The following is a 24,411-nucleotide window of genomic DNA, read 5'->3' on the forward strand; positions in this document are numbered from 1 at the left end:
ATACATATAATTCAGAACAACAAGCGCATATTAAACACTAATGATTAGTTTGATGTGCTATTTGGCATAGATGACAACATAAAWGGTAACAGAACAAATTAAAAAGGAACGCCCCTTTTGACTCGATTAAGCAAATTTTTGTGCGCAATAAGTATTTTTAARAATTATAAACGTTAGTTCATAATCAAGTAAAAACAATCAAACGACGAAAAAATTACACGACTCCCTTCACAACTTCGTGGATACTAAATATGCAAGTCGCGTAACAAATGGAAAAACAAATTCAACGTAAATAAGAAAAAAAAAAAACGTTAGCTTTGTCTGTACACCTACACCCTTCACAAGAGCATTTCTTATAACAGGTCAATGCCAGTCAAACCACATCAAGTAGTCCGTGAAAAGTGAAGTGAAGTGAAGTCAAAGAAAAATGTTCGTGCTACGTTATATATTTTTTTCCCGACCAACTTCCTTAAATAATACAATTTTACATAGTTTTTTGTTAAACAATTGAAATTTTTCATGTGTTCTTCGCGCCAAAGAAAACTGAAAAGTATGTGACACAACGCGGAAAATATTCACCTTTAACAATCTGCCAAAAAATTTTGTTCATTCATACCATTCCAAAGATATTGATTCTTTGTCCCCCTACTGCTCTTAAAACGTATAACAACTTCATCGTTGCGCAATGTACTTATGATTTTCTTGCGGCACAGATGTCGGGAGCTTACGAGCGCTTTGATCAACGATGGATGTACGTTTGAAAAGCGAAAGAGGCGACAAAGAGGCAAAGGGGAAGATGGCAGTAGGGTCCGAAGTGTCGAGAAAACGTCTAATAACTTAGCAAATCATCTAGAAAAGATATTTCAACCTAGTTGCCAAAAGAACACATTTAAGCTGTCAATCTTACCCGACATAGCCAAGGCACTCGAGTCTTTAAAACTTCACCTTCCGAAACAATTAGGTTCATGGTTGATAAAAATGGTACATATTTATTTATTTATAAACCTGGGAAAGGAATCTTAACACAGCCGTCTTCATACAGACCAATCAGTCTTTTACCCTGACTTTCTAAAATATTTGAAAAAGTGTTACTATCAAAGATGGCTCCTTTCCTCCACGAAAATRATATAATACCAACGCACCAATTCGTGTTTCGCAAAAAACATAGCTCTATAGAGCAAGTAAATAGAAATACTAACAGAATAAGAAAAACATTTGACCACACAGAGTACTATTCAGCTATCAGCGTAGCTCATGCGTTCGATAAGGTGTGTCATGAAGGCCTTTTATATAAGATTAAAAATATTATGCCTTTAGAATTGTATAAAACATTGGAGTCTTATTTAAAAATTGACAATTTATGGTAAAAATAGGGGATTTCATATCTGATGAATGACAGATACATAAGGCCTGGTGACCACAGTTCATTGTTTTAGGCCCAACTCTATACATCATATACATATATCGCACATCTGCCAACAGCTATCAATGTATTGACTTCTACTTTTGTGGATGACGCAGCTTTACTGAGCCGTAACAAATACCACATTATAGCGTCAAAAATATTAGCGGAGCACTTTAGTTCTGTCGAAGTATGATTTATGTAAGCATGTTGCATTGTGCATTGTAAAAATATTTTAGTACCCCAAGCGAATGAAATAACTTTTCTTGGTATTCACTTAGATAGAAGACTTACGTGGAGAAAACATATATGTATCTATAAAAATAACTTGCATGAAGAAAAGAGAGGTCCTAAAGCCGATTTGGATGTATGGCATTCAACTGTGKGGTACGACCTGTGCAACTAATATTGATATAATACAAAGATATAAAGACCTTGGTATTTCTATGGTAAAGAAAGAAGTAGAGGACAGAAGAACTGAGTATATGTATATCTAAACTCCGAGATCACCCAAACCCTTTGGCTATGGCTTTGGCTCAGTATATACAGTAATAAACCTTTGCTTTATTTACATACATTTACTCAACTCTAGAAAATCTTAGGCTGTTGTGTAACACTTTTTTTGCTTTCATGGTAATCGGGGTGTTGTGTTAGCATTTGCGCTACATATAGATTTTAAATTTTGATGATCAACACTTTAAAATATATTAAATAATGCAAGTGTTTACGTTATTTAAGTGATTATATTGAATTACCTTGAATATCTGTTCAATTTTATTGGAATATTATTTGTTATTTAATGTTTAATCAGTTGTTTTTTTTTTGTTCAAGGTTTAAACACGCTTCAAGTATTTCGAAATTTTTGCATGCAGTAGGATACAATCCTGGGTGGTAATTTGTCGTTTGACATATGTATGGAGTAATCGTATTCTAAGTTATCATAAGATTGTCCATTTATTACAAAATTCACTATATTTATTACAGCGTCTTATCCAAAAAATAGTTATTTTACGTTTTTAATGTTTGACGATAAAGTTGGATGAAAGTACGGTAGAGCGCTAAACATGTGGTCCGTTCCCTCGAGTGGTTGTAGTAAAAGAGAAAGAGTCGTCTGNACATTTCGCAGCGATTAGAAAAAATATCTTCGACGACCAAATACCGTCTGCTCTGTTACAAACGAGTTCYKCCGAAAACGTAACAAAAATATCAGCATTCTTAGTACAAACRGGATTAAAACCACAAATATGATTATGTTTATAAACTTCCCATTACTTATTATTTATTTTGCTCTTAAAACTTTTCTAGTAGCTACAGAACATTTTATTAACTTTACACCTAAGACTTAATTAAGCAATAACTATAGATTTTATATTTACATCAGCGAGCCGAAGGTCCTGGCAGCCAGTGCTCCTTTTTTCGTGGACAAGTAATTGTATAATTGTTTCATGTTTTTTATAAATAAATAAATATTTTATATATTTGGAGGATGGAATCATGTGTAGAAGTTCACGCAAGTGAGGAAATTTCTCTGATCGCCATTCACGTGGGAGTGGCCAGCAACGATTCTTTTACATATGACTCAAGCAGCTCGCGACTTCCGGTCTTTGACCAAGTATCCTCTGGGTAGCTTAAGAACGTCCGTAGCGAGCTACAGTGAGAAGGCGAAATATCCCCTACATAGGGTTGTGCACCCCAATGAAAGGAAACAACAAGCCACGGATGAGTGACCCTCCTTTTGATGACGACTATGGCAAACTATTTAAGGAATATAATTTGATGGCATGCACCTGGAATGTCCGGTCCCTTAGTTGAGAAAGTGCCGCTGCCCGGCTAGTTGATGTCCAATAAATGCGATGGACGGGACAAGGACAGAGACGAGTAGGTTCTTGTGGCATTTACTATAGCGGCCATATAAAGAAGCGCAAGTTCGGTGTGGGATTCGTGGTGGGAGAGAGACTGTGAATGAACGTCTAGCCACAATCCGCATTAAAGCGAGGTTCTTTACACATCGCTGGTTTGCGCCCACGCCCCGACGGAAGAGAAGGACGATGTGACCAAAGGTGCCTTTTATGAGTGCTTGAAGCGCATTTATGAGACCTGCCCCCGCCACGATGTCAAAATCGTACTTGGCGACTTTTACGCGGTGGTCAAAGGAGGTACATTTGGCAATACAGTCGCTAATTTCAGCCTCCACGAGGAAACATCCCCAAATGGGTTGAGGCTGATCAATCTGTTGTACCACATTCCAGCATAAGAAGGTACATCAAGCTACCTGGATGTCTCCCGATTGAAAAACCACCAACCAGATCGATCACGTTGTGATAGACGGAAGACACGTTTCCAGACCACTTTCTTGTTGCAGCCAAGATTCGCACCCGCCTATGTGCAGCACAAAACGCAAGCCAGCAAACACAAGGAAGGTTCGGCGTCGAGAAGCTGCAATCGCAACAGACAGCCGAACGATTTTCTACTCGGCTTGCACTCCTGCTCTCTGAGAGCACTCGTCAACAACTCCGTATAAGGGAACTGTGGGACGGCTTTTCAAACTCCTTACGTACAGCTGCAACCGAAACCATTGGTTTTCGAAAAGTACAAAAGAACAGCTGGTACGACTAGGAGTGCCGTGTCGCAGCGGAGAAAAAACAAGCTGCCTACCTCGCTACGTTACGATCGACCACAACACGTGCGGGATGGGATAGATACCGAGAGTTGAAGAGGGAAGCGAGACGCCTTTTCAGACAGAGAGAGACAGATGCGTGAGTGCAAAGAGCTTAATAAATTGGCCGACAGGGGTAATGCTCGAAAATTCTACGAAAAAATGCGGCGGTTTACAGAAGGTTTCAAGACCAGACCATACTCTTGTAGAAACTTCAAAGGTGATCTAGTCCCCGATGCCCAGAGCATACAAATTATGGAGGGAACACTTCTCCAGCCTGCTGAATGAAAGAAGGCGAACCCGATTCCCCAATCGATGAAGATGGAGCAGAGGTTCCATTGCCCGACCATGAAGAAGTTCGAATAGCAATTACCCGCCTGAAGAACAATAAAGCGGTGGGGGCCGATGGATTGCCGGCCGAGCTATTCAAACACGGCGGCGAAGGACTGACAAGGAGCATGCATCAGCTTCTCTGTAAAATATGGTCGGACGAAAGCACGCCCAATGATTGGAATTTAGGTTTGCTATGCCCAATTCTTAAAACAGGATTAGCCTCCTCCATATCGCGTATAAGGTTCTATCGAGCGTATTGTGTAAAAGATTAAAGCCCACCGTTAACAAACTGATTGGACCTTATCAGTGTGACCTTAGACCTGGCAAATCAACAACCGACCGGATATTCACCAGGCCCCAAATCTTGGAAAATATCCGGGAAAAGAGAATCGACACACACCACCTCTGAGCACGAAAAGGAGCTGCCTTTATGCCGCGATGTCTGAATATGGTATCCCCGCGAAACTAATACGGCAGTGTAAACTGACGTTGAACGACAGTAAAAGCTCCGTCAGGATCGGGAACGACCTCTCCGAGCCGTTCGATACCAAACGAGGTATCAGACAAGGCGAATCCCTATCGTGCGACTTCTTTACCCTGCTTTTGGAGAAAATAATTCGAGCCGCAGAATTATTTAGAAAAGATACCATCTTCTATAAGAGGGACTAGTTACTTTTCACTAAAAAGTCTCTAGCTTTAGCCTCAAAATATTGCCTCAAATTTGAGACCTGGTAGTTAGCAAGTCACAAAACCAAAAATAACTCTTGTCTGCCATTTTGAATATATTGAGCAGAGATCATCATTAATATTAATCGATTGTAATTTTTTTATATTTTGTAAGCAACTCAAACACAAAAAGGTTAAAAATCAATCAATTTTACAAAAATTTCGAAAATATTATGAAACAAAATCAACATATAATTTTGTTTTGATTGATAATTATCTTTTTTGACTATGTTACAGAAAATTTAATTTTTGTTATCGATATATTTATTTTCATCCAAGTTTAAAAGCATCTCTGAATTATTAAATGGAATAGATTTTGTGACTGTCACTTACAGAATAGGAAAATCGTCTCAAGTCTCAAAAATTGTCTCTATCAAATTTAGAGACTTGATACTGTATCACCGTACAGAATCGCAAGGTAAGATTTATGAAAACAAATCTAAACAAACAGTATATGCTACTACTGATAAATGATAAAATTCTTCTTCTTCTTGATTGGCGTAGTCACCGCTTACGTGATTATAGCAGAGTTAACAACCGCGCGCCAGTCGTTTCTTCTCTTCGCTACGTGGCGCCAATTAGATATTCCAAGTGAAGCCAGGCCCTTCTTCACTTGGTCCTCCCAACGGAGTGGAGGTCTTCCTCTTCCTCTGCTTCCCCCGGCAGGTACTGTGTCGAAAAGCACTTTCAGAGCTGGAGTGTTTTCGTCCATCCGGACAACATGACCTAGCCAGCGTAGCCGCTGTTTTTTAATTCGCTGAACTATGTCAATGTCATTATATATCTCGTACAGCTTATGGTTCCATCGAATGCGATATTCGTCGTGGCAACGCGCAAAGGCCCATAAACCTTTCTCAGAACTTTTCTCTCTAAAACTCATTGTTGTCATCGTCCAAACCTCTACACCATATAGCAGGACGGGGATTATGAGTGACTTATAGGGTTTCGCTTTTGTTTGTCGAGAGGGGACTTCTCAATTGTCTACTCAGTCCGAAGTCCTGTTGGCAAGAGATATCCTGCGTTGGATTTTTTCGTTGACATTGTTGGTGGTGTTTACGCTGGTTCCGAGATTGACGAAATTATCTACAACGTCAAAGCTATGACTGTCAACAGTGACGTGAGTGCCAAGGCGCGAGTGCGACGACTGTTTGTTTGATGACAGGAGATATTTCGTCTTGCCCTCGTTCACTGCCAGACCCATTTGTGTTGCTTCCTTGTCCAGTCTGGAGAAAACAGAACTAACCGCGCGGGTGATGATATCAATATCAGCGGTATACGCCAGCAGCTGTACACTCTTATAGAAGATGATTCCTTCTCCATTTAGTTCTGCAGCTCGAACTATTTTCTCCAGAAGCAGGTTGAAAAAGTCGCACGATAAGAATTCGCCTTGTCTGAAACCTCGTTTGGTATCGAACGGCTCGGAGAGGTCCTTCCCGATTCTGACGAAGCTTTTGGTGCTGTTCAACGCCATCTTACACAGTCGTATAAGCTCCTTTTCGTGCTCAGAGGTGATGTGTGTCGATTCTCCTTTCACGGGTATTTTCCAAGATTTGGCGCCTGGTGAATATCTGGTCGGTTCTTGATTTTCCAGGTCTAAGGCCACACTGATAAGGTCCAATCAGTTTGTTGACGGTGGGCTTTAATCTTTCGCACAATACGCTCGATAAAACCTTATATGCGAAGTTGAGGAGGATTATCCCACGGTAGTTGACACAGATTGCGGTGTCTCCTTTTTTATGGATTGGGCATAGCACACTTAAATTCCAATCGTTAGGCATGCTTTCGTCCGACCATATTTTACAAAGAAGCTGATGCATGCTCCTTGTCAGTCCTTCGCCGCCGTGTTTGAATATCTCGACCGGCAATCCATCGAACCCCATCGCTTTGTTGTTCTTCAGGCGGGTAATTGCTATTCGAACTTCTTCATGGTCGGGCAATGGAACCTCTGCTCCATCTTCATCGGTTGGGGAATCGGGTTCGCCTTCTCTGCGTTCTGCGTTCACTACCATTCAGCAGGCTGGAGAAGTGTTCCCTCCATWATTTAAGTATGTTCTGGGCATCGGTAACTAGATAACCTTAGGGCGTTCTACAAGAGTACGCTCCGGTCTTGAAACCTTCTGTAAGCCTCCGCATTTTTTCGTAGAATTTTCGAGCATTACCCCTGTCGCACGCACATCTAAAACACTGGAAATGTGTCTTCCGTCTATCACAACCCTATAGAGGTTATGTTTCGCCCTCTCACTTTAGCTCGCCTGCAATCGGGTGTTCTTAGGCTACCCAGAGGATAGTTGGTCAAAGACCGGAAGTCGTGAGCTGCTTGAGCCACATGTAAAAGAATCGTTTCTGGCCACTCCCAAGTGAATGGCGATCAGAGAACTTTCCTCACTTTCGTGAACTTCTACACATGACTCCATTCTGGGAAGGGTGCTATTAGTAAATACAAACAGGAAATATGGGCCCATAACTGTTGGTTTTTGCACCACTATAATGCACTGTACCATCCTACATTGATTCTTCGTAAGTTTTTCGTATTCACCTGATTTAGCTCCGTATGACCGGCTATTCAGTAAACTCAAATGACCGCACCGGGGAATCCGTTTTGAGTCACTTTCAAGGCTTTAGCAACTGTTGCCACAAATATATTGAGGCTAAACGGGGTTACTTTAAGGGGTTAGGATACCTTGTATGTTGAACTAGAGGCATTGCCAGTTCATCGCCTATTTGTCATTCACAATAACTATGATTTTTCTAAAAAAAAAAAAAAGTAGTTTACAATAGCGATAAAGTAAATTTTGACAGATCATCAAAATTACAAAATTTTGTGTTTTGTTCAAGTTAAAATTAATACAAACATGAACATTTGTCTTTTTTTTTGGTATTAATATATTCAGTATTTAATATATAATATATAGTAGTTTGAAACAAATTGAATATCAGCTGACTGTTCCCGCCAGCATTGCCAACACACTTGGTTTTTAAGCAAAAATATGAAATAAGCTAAGTGCGCTTAATTGTCTATGATTTAGCTATTAGCTTGGGATGGTCAAATAAAACATGCCTAGTGTTATTTTGTCAATTCGAAAGTTATGCCATTTATCGTTATGCAGAAAATACAAATTTTCTAGAATCCAATATGCAGGAAATACTTTGATGATACTTTATATTTTTAAACGCAAGTGATATTTAAAGATTAGTTTATTGGATTTTATTTCAATTTATTAACAAATTTAAGTATTACGATATTAAATTAATAGTCACATTTCAATGTTTGCTTAATGACTAACTCATCCTTGCTTAATAACTGCTACAGGTCATCTCGATTATTTCACTTCTAACGTATAAGACGTATAAGAGCGTATAGCAATGTCACTCCTCCCATCTCAAAATGTTGCAATGTCCTCATTTTTTATATTTGTTTTTTTATTATTTACAAAATGAGTAGAATTAAAATGTTAACAGAGTCATACAATGCTTAATAATATTAGTAAATACTTTAAACGGTTTGAAGAAGTCTTACTCTTTTATAAGGGTTACTAATTTTATCTAATCTTTTCCTAGAGGTTTCGGCAAACAAAATTCGTATCTATTTCTTTTTCTTGTCGGTTTTTATTTATGTTATTTATTCTTCGTTCTTCAATTAATTGGGGATTTGGTTTTGGGTGTTTTCGATTAAAAAATATGTTATACGAACTTTCATCTGTAGTGGAATGAGAAATAACATGGTTGTAGGTAAATAATGCTTGTTCAATTTGAAGATATTTCAACTCTTTATCCCCAGAGCTCCAATTTAAAGCTGATACTTTTTCAACTGCAGCAAATTTAGAAAACAAATCAATACATGTTAAATCATTTTTAGCATCCCATTTCCAAAAGTCTACTACAAACTTTTCTCGCGTCTCATGCACAGGAGGCGTAACTTTAAATAGTAATTTGTTCGAAATGTGGTCGTTTTTGCAATGATTGCATAACTCACATTCATTAATTATTTTAGTTATCTCCTTAACGTAATTAGGGTGGTAATATTTTTTGCTTGAAGCGATTTGACACTTTTTCGATTCCCTGATGCAGACCTTCGAAGTGAATTTCTATTACTTTTGATTTGAAGGCCGAATAATCTTCAATATTTTCTAATTCCTTCGTGGTTCGGTAAATTTTAAATCTGTTTGAAGTGATCAGTCTATTACAAATGTTTTGCAATTGTATAAAGTCGTCGTCATCTGTCATAATTTACTGTTGTATTTTTGTTTAATAAATAAGTTTTAATTATGTCCTTTATAAACTCAGTTGCTAGAAAATATTTTGCAAGTGTTTGTACAATTTTGATTAGATCTTATTAGTTTAAGTTGATTTTTGAATACGTTCAATGGCCTTTCGGCAATTGTAAGAAACTCACCTTAGTCTTCGTTACATTCTTCAATTTTAATGCGAGATAGCGCATCGGCAACATGATTTTCTTTAACGGGAATGTATTTGATATCAAATTCGTTTAAATTATGTAACCATTCACCGTCGAACTGTCATCGTAACCGGTTGCTTTTCGCTCTTTGCTTATTGAGTTTGTTAAAACGGTATAACGGTTTGTTCTGCGTTTATATTACGCTCGTGCTTTGTTTGTGAATTAATTTTTTATNTGGGCTGGCGTGGCGTAGTTGCCACATCCACTCCCCTTCCAGTGACTTGGTCTAAAGGAGAAAGGCACGAATTGTTTTGTGTTGGTGTGGGTTGTGATATGGGTGGTGATTTTTGAGGTGTGGATTGTGAGTCGTCTGTTAATTCTACGTATGCTGGCTTCAGCATGTCGATTGAGACTGTTTTGTCTGCCCCATTGATCCTAATGATGTAGGTTTTGTCGTCTACACGCTGGATGACTTCGTGGGGGCCAGTGTATGGTTGTTCCAGAGGCTTCTTGATGGAGTCTACTCTCTTGAAGACGTGGGTGCACGTGTCTAGGTTATTGAGGAACAGCTTGTGTTTGGTGTGATGAGCTGTTGGTGTTGGCCTGATTGCTTGGATGATTTGCCTGTATTTCCTCACGAATGTTTGTGGATCAGCTGGTGTGCTTGCTGTAACGAAGAAGTCACCGGGTATACGCAGTGTAGTCCCAAAAAGCATTTCAGCAGGATATGCTTTCAGATCTGGTTTGTATACGGTTCGGAGTCCTAGTAGAACTGACGGTAGCATGTGCGGCCAAGGTGTCTCAGTTTTGCACATGAGAGCAGCCTTGAGTGTGCGGTGCCACCGCTCCACCAGGCCATTCGATTGAGGATGATACGGTCTCGTTCTGATACGATGAATGCCCAGCATTCGTGAGAGTGAGGTGAACAGTGCTGATTCAAATTGCAGACCTTGATCAGTGGTGATTGTCAATGGTGTACCGAATTGACAAATCCACTGAGTGTAAAAGGCGTGTGCAACTGTCTCAGCTGCCATGTTGTTGAGTGGTATGGCGTGTGGCCATCTGCTGAAGCGTCCAATGATCGTCAGACAGTAGCGAAGGTCCTTGACTCTGGACAGCTCTATGAGATCCAGGTGGACATGCTCGAAGCGATTGTCTGGTACGTCAATGTTGTTTGGTGTGGTGCGATTTTGACGATGGACCTTGGAACGTTGACATGGTATGCAGCGTCTGGACCAGAGGAGCGCGTCTTTTCTAATACCTTTCCAGACGAATCTTCCGGTGAGTTCCTTGGCTGTGGCTCTGCCACTAGAGTGAGAAAGACCATGGATGATGTCAAAGGCCTGGCGTCTGAGTGGTTGTGGAAGATAAGGTCGCACAATATTATTAGACACATCACATAGTATATCATGACCTTCCATGTTCAGCAGGTGCAGCTTGAGAGATGTATTGGATTGGACATCACTAAGCTGGTCATCTTTGAGTTGTGCCAGCGCAATGGTCTCAACATCAAGGTTGGTTGGCATGGTTATGGCATTGACCCTCGAAAGCGCATCAGCTACGACATTTTCTGTGCCCTTGGTATGGAAAATCTGAGTTGAGAACTGTGAGATGTAGTCCAATTGACGTAGTTGGGGAGGTGATGCCTTGTCAGCACGTTGAGAAAAAGCGTGGATCATTGGCTTGTGGTCGGTGAAGATGCTGAAGTTTCTTCCCTCGAGAATGTGCTTGAAAAACTTGATGGCAGCAAAGATGGCCAGAAGTTCACGATCGTACGTGGATTACCTGGTCTCTGCTGGACTGAGCCTGCGGGAGAAACAGGCCAGTGATTGCCATGAGTCTTTGTGTCGCGTTTCAAGAACGCTCCCAATGGCTGCATCCGAGGCGTCGGATCTCAATGAGAGGATGGCGTTTGGTGCGAGGAAAGCCCGGCGCGTGGCTTGGATGACACTTCTCTTGCAGTCTTGCCAGGCTTGATCTGCAGAAGGTGTCCACTGGATTTTAGTGTTGTCCTTCTTCTTGGCATGTTTCAGAAAGTCCGTCAGTGGTAATTGTATCTGGACCGCTTGAGGGATCGCTCGCCGGTAGTAGTTGACGATTCCCAGGAAACGACGTAGATCGCTGACGGTTTCTGGCTTTGTGTARTCGGCGATTGCTTGCGTGCGTTCGGCGGGTGGAGTGTAGCCGTCTTTGTTGATGGTGTACCCCAGCCCAGTTGTCTCAATGTGATGAGCGACTTGACTGTCAGTGGCTGTGATAGGATTGGTGCTGGGATGAGTTATGTCGATGAATTGGTTGAGTAATTGCATGTATTTGGCGTCATGTGTACCAGGACAGATTGAGCGGTCGATTGTTGAAATGCTGTGTACCGTGGCCTCAGATAGTGTGCCCTGAGTTGTGCATGACGTGGTTGTATCGATGAGTCATTGTCTTTTGAGATCTAGAAGCAATGCAAAGTGCACCGAGAATGGCTGATTTAATATCTGCAATTAAAAAAAACCAATTAAATATGCGGCAAAGATTGAAGTCAAGGGTGATGACTTTTCGACCGTAGGTTCGGATAACGGTCCCGTTGGCTGTGAAGAGAGTCAGATAATCTTTTTTGGGCGTGTGAGTGATGGCGGACTTGGGCATGAGAGAGATCACTGATCCAGAATCGACAAGAAATCTCATGTTTGTTGTGCGATCATGAATGTGAAGGCGATGCTCTCTGGTTGGTGGTGTGTTACCCTCTATGCTGTCGCCGGCCGCCTGGATGGTCGACAGCGAAGTTAGTTTTCCGCCGATGAGTTGAAGGTGCAAGGACGCTCACAGTTTTTGGCTCTGGACCCATAGAGACGGTGATAATAGCAGAACAACTTTTTGTTTGAGGCTGGCTCTTCCTTCGATAATAACTGCTGGAAACGGCCAGATGCAGGTTGGGGTCGGTCTCGAGTAATTCGCTGGTCCTTGATAAAGGTCACCAGGTCGGCTATGGCAAGTTTAAGGCCTGACAAGTCCTTTGCCATGCTGGTGAGCAGAGAAGGCTGGTGATGTGTAGCCATAACGGAATGGCCAGCCTGGTTTTCCATTAGCTCGTCTKCAACTTCAGCAAGCTCATCTAGAGGGGCATCTCTGAGTAGTTTGAGACACCAGCTGGTTGATGATGGTAACAATGCCAACCATTTTATTCGCAGTAAGTCCTCTGAGGCCCTGTCGCCCATGAGAATTCTGAGATGGCGCAGGAGCTGGCTAGGTTTTTTATCATCGAGTTGAACCTCCGTGAGCGCTCGGTGAAGCTGGCGGTCACTGGATTCCGAAAACCGCTTCAATATCTCGTCCTTCAGCTTCGCGTACTTGTCGGTCCCTGGTGGATTCTGCAGGAAGTCCGCTAGCTGTAACATTGAATCAGTGTCCAAAGCACTAACGATTTGATTGTAANTTACTTATTTAAGGCAATCCTGCTTATTGCTTGATCAAGCATAAGGGGTATCGCCGGACACTTGTGTAAGTAATATACTTGAAAAATAATTTTTTTTTTTTGGAGGTATTTTGTGTTTTGATACACGAAGGTAAGCAGTAAATGGCAATTAAAATACTTATATATTTCGATATATATATATACGGTATATAAATATATATATATGTTTGTAATATATATACATATGTATGTATATGTTGTCGGTTATACTCAACTGTATATATGTGCAACTGTTTTCTTCGCAGTATTTCCGTTTCTACCAAAAGTTATTTATAACTGTTTGATAACCGGATTTTTTTTTTTTTGTTTTATCAAAACCAACAACTAAAGTGAGAATAACTTGATGAGTTATTCTATGCAAGTTAAATGAATTTGTCACAAAATTTTCATCGTAATAATATACATATATGCAAAAATTTGGAAATGAAAAATGAAATACTAAAAGGAATCGATACGACTCACTTTGATATCCGTCATGGGATTTTGGGGATTAGTTTTAGCCAAAGTGTGGCGAGTTCCTATGAGCTAATCCAAATCATGTCCTGGAATGTTGCGAAGGGTTCCCAGTGGTTGCTGTTTTTATTCCGCGCCCGATTTATATATTTATTAATATGTAATTAATTACATATATTGCTTTTTGATTTGCGACCGTATTCTTTGATTATATATCTGTATATATATGTACATATATTATTTATATTTCGCGCCCGTTTTCTGTGTTTTTTATAACTGCTAATTTTTTGGCACCGCACTGTTACTTTTATGTTAAGCCAATGATTTATATTTTTCCTACACTTATGTATATGTACATACATATATTTTTCTTTTTCACTGTGCTCTTTTTCAATTTTCGAGCACTTTAGCACTTTGTATCCGTTTTATGTTTCACTACACTTGTATGTTTTCCACTAGCCACTTTTTTGTTATTTATTATATTTTTTCTTTTTTTCTTTTTCTTTTTTCTTGTCACCAATTTTTAATTTAATTTTAATTTTTTTTTTATATTTTTAGTTAAACTAGTTTGCTAGTTTTTCACCATAGTGCCAGTCAGAATGGCTCGAAGGACCATAGTTATTTTATCACTTACTTATGTATATAATTAATTTAGCACTTACACTTTAGCACCCACTTCGGAATAAAAAACCCTTTTTTTTGTTGTATGGCCAAATGATTGGTTTTAATTCTTTAATAATTATAAGCACAAGCTTTCCACAGTGTTTCACAGATTAAAAGAAGAATCTCCCTGGTCGGGTACCAGTGGAGTGACAGTAAAGGTATGTTGAGGCAGTAAATGTAATGGAATTGATGAGCTCCTTGGTCGGATACCAATGGAGGTTATACCAAGTATATAGGAAAAATCGTAATTAAGTTGATTGGAGAAAACCGAGAAAAGCTGCTGTGCGCCGAAAATCCACTGATGAAGCAAAATGTTTTAGAAAAAACCGAGAAATTCTGCTGCGCGTCGAAAATAGCCAGAGAAACGTTGTATATCGCTCGTAGATCGTGATCGAAAGAAAGGGCCGGCCTCTTCCAGGACGAAGACTTTTGTTCGTTGGGCTTTGGAAGGGTTATGGTAGGTTGATGGACGACATGGATTGGCGCGTGTGTGGGTGTAGACTTCTGCTTCCAGTTGAGTGTTGTCTCCAAGTGTGCTGAATGTGCCAGTGTTGCTTTTTGAATGGTGTGTTGTGTGGTGTAGTGGTGTATGAGGGCGGGAAATTTAACTCATTTAGCCAATTTGCTTAATAAATTTAAAAAAGAAAATATCCATATGCATGAATAGARAAATTTTTGCGAAAAAGAGGAATTTCAGCGAATTGCCTTATCATCACATGGCAGCGCTCCATTTCGTCGTAATTTTTAGTAAAAAAATGAGGTTCAAACGAGAGTAAAATGTAATTTTTAAAATAAAGATTTTTTAGGTAATAAACCTACTAAAAGTGTAAAGTGCGGATTTATTTAAAAGTTTATAGTGTAAATTAATTAATTTAAAGTGAAAAATGTGAATAAAGTGTGTTTGAAGTGGTGAAATAGCCACTTGAAATGTCCGAATTTTGCGAATTTTTGAACTTTGAGGTCGAATATCTCCTAAACTAAGCGTTTGCGGTATTTTTTGATCAGGAGAACGTCCTCTTTCCAACGGTACCTTCAAATCGCGGCGCCAAAGAAATCGGAATTGTGCCATCTTTTTCGTAGATCCTACCGACTGCGCCAGTGAAATTTAAATATTAGTTTATTGGATTTTATTTCAATTTATTAACAAATTTAAGTATTACGATATTAAATTAGTAGTCACATTTCAATGTTTGCTTAATGACTAACTCATCCTTGCTTAATAAGTGCTACAGGTCATCGCGATTATTTCACTTCTAACGTATAAGACGTATAAGAGCGTATTAGAGATTGATTTATTGTTTGAGTAAGTGTAGAAATGTCACTCGCATTATGTTATTTTGCACTCTGATAAATTATTGTTTATTGTTATTAAAATAGCGTTTGGAGTGATAAAAATTTCGAAGATACAATATCGCCAATCGTAACCAAATTTTGCTTTTGGCAGGAATAGGTTTCTTTTGTCTAGTGAGCTCAAAAAATAACATATTTTTCTTCCGCGATGAATTTTTCGATTCTGTTTTAGCTTTTTCTCAAGTTAACACATGATTAATTACTACCACTGATGGGTACAATTCGATCTTCGGTTTTCGATCTTCTTAATGTGTCACGTCGTGCCGTGAAATAAGAAAAATGAGTGCTCATTCTTAGAAACGGTTTGAATTTTCTAACTAAGTATCCCAAAGATCCTCAATCGGCTATCCAAAAACTGAAAGGTATTTAAGCACGAGTTTTACATTTGTAAAGAGGCAGTCTGACCATTATGGAGAATTTGGAAACGTAAATTACAAGGCAGGAAGAGAAAGAAAGTACCTGACGTTTAAAAATTAGGACAAAGCTATTTTTTCCACAGCTCAGTCTAGATTAGGTTATCTAAAAAACTCGTATTGATATCTAAAACACTCCTATAAATTTTATCATAAGACCATTACAAATCGTAGGAAAGCTTTCCACGGATTTGCTGAGACGGCTAATATTCGGCTATGTCTTCTGGTAAGACTGCCGAGATATTTCGGCCTTAGTAGTTCAAAGGCTGAATAATGGAGTGGAGAGAGCATAGATGTTTCCACCTCACTCTCTTTCATGCAACTTTGGCAGCTAATGTCCGACAAGATTTTAAGCCTTACCGCATGAATGCCCATTGGTCAGTGTTCAGTAAAAACTCCTGATGAAAGTACGACTGTATATCTCTTGCGTTCTACTCTAAACCGAATGGACCTCGTAATCACATAGGTACTGGTTGGGTCAGTGCTAGAACGCAAGACGCCCATGGAGATCCAACTCAATCCCATTCCAGCCTGATGATGAAGTAGCTTGATGCTGTTTCCACTGTGGGCAGACACTCTTTGACTAATTTTCAGCCCACAGTTAGTGAGCGCTAGTACTGCCGCTTAGCTGTCGGAGTGAATGTTTACCTCCTTGAAAGAAACTTTGTAGTAGTACGTCTACCGCACCCCTGATAGCAGATACTTCTCCAGGAAAAAAAAAATACAGTGATCCGGTTGCTTACAGCTAAGGCTGACAGAGAGTGCTTACAGAAAACTCCCCAGTCAACCATCCCTACTAGCTGCGATCCATTCGTGGAAAACTTAGGAAAAGAAGAATTTCAAGGTGTATTTGTTTAGACTAGTTCAGACACTCAACTTCCCTGAGAATAAGAGCACCCTCCGCCGTCATACCCCTACCGGCTAGTTCTTTAGTCTTTTCGTACCCCTTCCACCAGACGAATACACAGTAGGACATTATTGGCTTCACTACGGTTTCGTAGAGCCAAAACACTACCTTTTAATGAATGAGGGTCTACCTATATCTCCTTGTGAATAAAACAATTTTTGGTTTAATTGGGTATTGACATTTCGAGATATATTTGCATCCACTCTGCTACGACCATTCTGTCGCAAAGAAGACTTTATATGAAATGCAAGGTGTTCGATCCCACCCCAAAACTTTCGTGGGTCTCAATCACTGCCTTCAGCCACACTTTGTTGGAAGCCCCTCGATCTCGAGAAAGATGTCTACAGCGAATTCCTTGTGCATAACGGCTAGAAATGACGTGCAGTGTCGACCAACCTGCTTTTGATATAGACGTCCTGGGCCTTTAACAGTTTACCCATCGGTATTGTGCTTCTGATATACCCATCCAACAATTTCAACAGAAACGAGGATAAACTAATGGGCCTGAAGGCATTGGCACCGACTTGAGAGCATGGTCTAATCTAACGCATGTCGATTTCAAAGTTTTGTATGAATTCAGTGCCCAGGTAAGGTGATGTTCATCCAAAAGGTCCAAAAAGGCTGAATAACCTTATTGCAACTTTCCTGTGGCACTTATTCAACGGAATGTCAGCATCCTGGAGTAGTCGTCGTAGAGCTTTCCATACAGAGAGCAAGTGAATAGTTTCTCTAGAGACTAGCATAACGTCAAGGGCCTCCGCTCTGTTAGCAGTAACTGAAGTGGGAAAGTTTCCACTATAAGAGGTTCTCACTACATACAAAATCGAAAAGTTTAAGATCGCTTGGATTTGTGTCAGAGCTTCTTCCGACAGTGTGCCTAGAATTGGCAACCGTGGCGTTTATAATGCCGGCTCTTCTGGGCTTGGTCTCTGCCAGAACTCTCCTCAGCAAATCCGGTGATGGTTGCTCCGCATTGTCTTGCGGCGCATATGTCAAGACAAGACAGTGTTTTTCGGTACTGTCTTTTAGCCTAGCACTGACGACATATTCGTTGCTGAAATTGGGTAAAAGCAAAACATTAAGGCCGTTTCTGGCCAACAAACAAGCTCTGGTCATAGTTGTATTATGTACTGCCAGGAGCTTGTGGCTCTTTGTCCTTAATTCAGAGATACCATTGCTGCTTAGCCATGGCTTTCGGATAAGGAAAATATCGGCTTCGTCTCGTCCTAGGCGCGGGAGAGCGACGAAGTCCGCCTTTGCGTGCTGGAGATTAATTTAAAGGATCTTCATCCTACAAACTTTTCTCCAAGATTTGAAGGATCTTTATCCCATCAACTCTTCTCCAGCATCAATGCGAGTTCCGCACCATCGTCTTTACCGAACCGATGCTCATGCAAACGCTCGAGACTGAGAGTGGATCCATCAACAGGCGATCCGCCCTCCTTACTTATCCGAGTGAATACAGACGCTCTCCGTTTTGGACCCTTATACTTTTTGCTCCGGCATTACTGAAGGCAGCGTAATATCCTAAGACCTTATCATACTCCACTGTTGGGTGAGAAGAAATGGATTGCAACAGCGCAACATCTCTTCGATTTCTTACGGGTTGGAAGGTTCGGCGGTTTTTCTACTATTGGAGTTTCGTCTGGGGTAGTTTTGTCGTGATCACCTGTGATACATTGGCAGTCAACATGTTAAAGGAAGTTAATACTTTGTATGTGCATCTTTGCCCCTATTATGGTTTGCAGTATTTTATTCATAGAAAAGATGTGCTGTTAACTCTGCGCTCTCATAACTTCGTGTCTCCTTATCCCATAGATGTTCAACCACGTTGTAACGTTGTACAGCAACCGTTCCTTCACTACTACTGATTTGGATCGTATTCCTAAATAAAGCAGTAGCCGACTTTTAAGTTGGTTGTAACTGCTGACGGAGCCAAATTATTATTTAATATTGCTCAGTGGTTCACTCTTTTCGTCATTCCATTATTAACATCACACAATGCAGCTCCTCCATGCTGAAAGTCATATTAAATTTTCTATCTTTACGCGATTAGCTTTACGCCATATAAATCCAAATAAATTAAATTATGACTCTTCGGTAAAAATTAGTGAATCCTAAAATTTGTTATCATACTAGATATACTCTTTGGAATATAATAAACGTTTCGCAATATTTCTCTTTAATGTTTGTGTGAGTGATGTATAAGCTCTAAATCGGGTGATTGCAAGAAGTTCCGAAAAGTTTGAGGGTGGAGTTTTGCAAGGCCATCTTATTCCGACATTGTAAACTCTTTTGGGCGTGTCAATACTATCAAGTCTTCCAACTCCACCAATCTTTTTGAATTTAGCTATTTAGGCAAATTTAGCGTTTAGGCAAAAATAACGTTACCTACTTCATTTAAAGTGTTGCCAGTGTACGTGAACAAGATTTTTGGCTGCTCATAATTGAGACATTTTAATTTTTTGCAACTGTTAATCAAAATTGATTTATTGTTAAGTTTAAAAACTAAACAAAAAATATATAAGAATTTATTCATATCGCTACTTTTGGTTACAGTTTCCTCAAACTCAAAGCATCTATCTGCACAATTTTTTCGGTCACTGTTATGTTATGTTGCTAATATTACGTCAGTGTTATTTGTTGTGATCCCTCTTTTGTCTGGTACAAAAGTACTGTGGAACATTTATGGGAGTATAAGTTGTTTTCGTTTTAAGTAAAGAATCGTTTCGGTTTTTTTCTTTCACGAAATAAGATGAAGGAACATTACCACAAACTCTCCGTTTCCTTGCTGAGTGTGGAAAAGTATGTTCCTAGAAATAGACGATAAGGGTCTTTATTCTTGGAGTCCATACATTTTATTTTTACTGTTTCCAATGTTATGTTGCCTCTTCCAGTTTTTCACGAATTTTGCTCCATGAGCCCAACACTTTCAACCTCTTACCATATTTGTTTCAGTTAAAACATTTTGATTTTCTAAGGAACCGCACTGGGACAAAAGTTGAAATCAGTAATAGCTCAATATATTGAATTTCGACTACGCTTCAAACGGAAATTTTTTGAGGGATTGAGTTTTTGTCGATAATACCGAATTTCAAAAAGCAGTTGAGCTGAAATAATATCTTAAGATATCTCCGCACCAAAGTATTGAGACAAACGGGGATTGTAAATTTATTTTTTAGAGCTTTCGATCATAGCATTAGGCGTATTTGTTTGTGTTTATGGCATCTACGCCGTTCGGCTTCTGTATGCAAAAGCGCTTCTGATAGCTGCCTTGCAAGTTCTTAGTTTCGAACAGGTGATCCAAGTAGAGGTACTTTCTTCGATAGATTTTTTCGGTAGATCGCGCGTGTGTCGTGTCAAACTATCATGTTATTTTTGCTCAGTATTGTTTGGCATGATAAAAGACTTATGCCTGAACAATGCTTACAAATCGTTCAACTTTATAACGATGATTCACATTCTGTGAAGAATGCGTTGAACTTTGCAACGAAAATTCACGTTCTGTGAAGGATGTGTTTCAGGCACTTCACTTAACTTTTGGTCAACAGAATCGGTCTACTTCGCAACACCATCACCCTTCTTGAGACTCAGCATTCATTATTGAATAATGTTCTACTGAATAGACCACGTCCAGCTTGCAGTGAAGAAAATATAGCAGCAGTAGCTGAGAGTGTACAAGAAGACCTTCGTGAGACTTGGTGCATTTTATTTTGAGATCTTTAATGAAAATGGTAAAAAATACCGCTTGTGCAAGAACCCAACAGACATCGCTTCGCTCTTGGAAAGTTCCAAGAAGATACAACGTTTTCGACCCAAATTTTATTCAGCGATGATGCTCATTTCTTGCTCAATGGATATGTAAACAAGAAAAATTGAAGATATTCAAGTGCTGCCATTACATCCAGAAAAAAAACAACGGTTTGATGTGGTTTGTGGGCCGGTGAAATCATTGGTCTATATTGCTTTAAAAATGATGCCGTTGGGAGCATTTGGTTTCAAAAAGACGGCGCCACTTTCCACATATAGCTTTAGCCAATGGATTTATTGAGAGAATACTTCGGTGAGCACATAATTTCACGTTTTGGGCCTGTCGATCGGCGACCAAGATCGTGTGGTACCACATCATTGGTTTTTTTGTCACTTGCCTGTTACCAGTCAAAATGTCACATTTTAAGTTTCTGTGTTTCTTTTAAAAAAAAAAAATAGGGAACCTCGAAATGGTTTACCCAATAGTTTTCCCGCTGTGTAGATAATGCAAAGCGGACGGAACCATTGTATGAGAGAAAGCAAATATTTCTTTCATTTTTAGCTACAAATCATGGTAAGCCAAGTGAAACATTGTGATCTAAAGTTATTGAGAATGACAAAAATAATTATATTAACATATATTTATTGTTTTACTATTCAAAAATATGGTGTTATTTTTTCTTGCAAATTGCGTGTAAACCCAAATTAAGAAATCGCGTTTCATTTCTCACCATAGTAGTTTAGAGCAATATACTTATATATACTTACATGACCAAGCGATGCTGCAACATCTTTGACCTTTCAAAACCGATATTTCCGACCTGCAAATGACTTTCCAGTGAGCAGAGGGGTTTAGTACTTACTTTACTACTCTTTACTGCTCCTGATTGATTGCTTCCTTGTAATACTTTTCCATGAGTACGGTTATATGTTTTTCAAAAATAATCAGACATATGACTTACCTACATTAGTCTTTGTATTTAACGATTGGGGTATTCACAACCTGCCTTAAATCGTAAAGTCGTAAAATTTTAAGTTTTTACACTTGTTTAAAAAAAATTTGTTGTTGGATTACATACAAAAATGAGTTTACACATTTACAATTCACAATACTATGTTTTCAAATCGTTATAACTTATAACTTTAAGAGATATGTGAAAACCCTAATTTTTATTTAAACAAGTGTAAAAATTTAAAATTTTACGGCTTTATGATGCTTTAAGACAGGTTGTGAACGCCCCAGATATGTTGGTAACGGTTAAGTGACTTAGAGTATTGTATCTTACAACACTTTGCGGATTAATACGCGAAGATATTCTCGGATTTCAATCCAAAAATATATTCATAGCTTGCAAGATATTTTTTGTTGTTGTTGAAAGACTTGCAAAATTCTTATATAAATATATGAAATTGTTTTTTTAACTGTTTTGCTAAGTTTGTTCTTTTCTTTTTTTTTCGTTAAGAAAAACTAAATACAAAGGAGAATTTTATCTACGATATTGTTCCTACAGAACTTATCAAAGACAAAATAGATTCAGCTATTACTGTTGTCCCTCTAGAAGCGAATGATAGTGACATCAGATCTGCTAAAATCGAAGTATTGACACAGAAACAACCAAGGCAAACGAATCAAAGCAGTATGATAATTTCAACGCATTCAAAAATATTTCATGATCTAATAAACATAAGTGGTTCTGACATTACTGATACTGAAAAAAAATCTTACTGTAGTCCTATAAATACACCCAGTAAAAGTGAAGACATCAAGGATAAGAACGAATCTGATGGTATTTTAGCTACAATCCTAACAAATATCAATACTGGTGATGCTTCAACAGAAACTAACGTACTCGGATGTAATCGAATAAATTTCAATGAAGTCGTCTGTGAGGATGAACTAAATGGTTCAAAAAGTCATGAAATTCCAGGTTTAGTTTGCTTACCTCCGAGTAAAATACCGGTTCCCAACATCCGACAAACAAAATGTGCTTCCTGGTCTGGATCAGACTTAACAACAGCGTTATCTCTGGTGGGAACAAGTTCGTACTGCGTCACAACAACAATACAGGAATCCGAGTCGACRAGAAATAATGAAAAAAATTGGGAACACGGTACAAAACGAACAGCCAATGATGTTAGAGGCGATAACGTAAATCAAAACACAACTTTGACGGATTTAACACCAGGTTTGTGAAAGAACGTGTATTATCAAATGTCGTTTGTTAACGTTTTCATGATAGGCATGATTTATTTACTTTATCCGAATGAAGCACTTATTTATCATCGCATTATTATGCATAATCTCTTAGTGTCTCCTCTAAATCCAAATATTTCAATATATTTTTATATNTATCTGTCTGTATATTTCGTTAATTAATGAATATCAAAGTGTTTGAATTTGAAAACACGCGGCGCGTCACTACACATATGGCGAAACATTACACTTTAACGCGTGGAGAGAAAGAGTTTTGAAATCCAATTTAATCACGTCGCGGAGTCACCAATATGGGGTAATCGTATTCTAATTTATCATAAGATTGTCCATTTATTACAAAATTCACTATATTTATTACAGCGTCTTATCCAAAAATAGTTATTTTACGTTTTTAAAGTTTGACGATAAAGTTGGATGAAAGTACGATGGAGCGCTAAACATGTGGTCCGTTTCCTCGAGTGGTTGTAGTAAAAGAGAAAGAGTCGTCTGTGCGTGGCTGGAGTGTCTGTTTTCTACGGCGTCGTAATGGCCGACTCATTGAGTCGTCACGCCGCGTAATGGCTGGTGAGTGCCGGTCGTTGGAGAGAGATGGCAGATGGGTGCTGTTAGCAAAATCAGCTGTGGGCTGGCGTGGCGTAGTTGCCACATATGTATACAAATTGACAATTCGTTAGCCGTTAGGAAAACGTCAATTGGAAATTGAGTTTAAATAGAAGTACATATACATATGTTGAAATTTTGTATAATACATATTAGTGTAATTAATAACTTTGTATTGTGTATATCGTTTATATTAAAAACCAAATAAGTGTTGTTGCTGAAAAAAGCAGGAGTTATGTGCTGTCTTCGGAGGTTCCGAAAAAAGTGTCTTTTTTAGGTAAACTATTGTCGTTTTTTTTTAATGGGAAATTGACAATTTTCAACCAATCAAAAAGATCGTACAACATTGTATAGTAAATAATATACTATAGAATACTCAGTTTCAATTTGAAGTCGATTGGTCGATATCTCGCTGAGTTACTATCAAAAAAAAAAAATGAAATAAACCCGCTTTTTTGAAAGTGTGACACTGGTATAGCCCCTTAATGCATATTAGTTCTTATGCATACATAAAAGTGTGCATTATAAAAAATTAAAATCTCTTTTTTATTAATTCAAAAACATTTTTTTGCCACATGTGTATTATCTACAGGCAGCCTTTCCACCAGTACAAACTACCCAAGTGAAGTGGTTATGTTTTTTTTCGGGATGGCCTACGGAATACAGATATAGTTAAGAACTTTTTTTAAGTATAATGAAAACTATATTAGTTTTAATTAGGTTAAAGAACAAAGGGCTTAAAACATTTTTGTTACGAAAATGTTTTGTTATAAACATAATTCATTAAGTAAATATTATATTAACTCATAGGAGCGTAGTTATACAAAATATGGCTACGTGTTACTTTTAAATTATCAGTACCATAAATAGTATTAATTACTTAAGGTAATTCATTTTGTTGGATGGAGTCATGTGTAGAAGTTCACGCAAGTGAGGAAAGTTTTCTGATCGCCATTCACTTGGAAGTGGCCAGAAACGATTCTTTTACATATGACTCAAGCACCTCACGACTTCCGGTCCTTGACCAAGTATCCTCTGGGTAGCCTAAGAACATCCGTTTGAAGGTGAGCTAAAGTGAGAAGGCGAA

At 38.8% G+C, this 24,411-nt stretch overlaps 1 protein-coding gene across 1 annotated transcript in view; it reads left to right on the forward strand.

Annotated features, from left to right (window-relative positions):
- The window catches only part of LOC108975497, a gene marked incomplete at its 5' end in the record, with an annotated part of 56,270 nt that overhangs the window by 15,404 nt on the left and 16,455 nt on the right, over positions 1-24,411 (forward strand). The window contains 1 exon segment of the mRNA XM_018944005.1: positions 21,973-22,695. Within this exon segment, the coding sequence (XP_018799550.1) occupies positions 21,973-22,695 (723 nt within the window).

The sequence above is a fragment of the Bactrocera latifrons genome, unplaced genomic scaffold (genome assembly GCF_001853355.1).
Source record: "Bactrocera latifrons isolate USDA-ARS-PBARC rearing strain unplaced genomic scaffold, ASM185335v1 scaffold_659, whole genome shotgun sequence".
NCBI lineage: Eukaryota > Metazoa > Arthropoda > Insecta > Diptera > Tephritidae > Bactrocera > Bactrocera latifrons.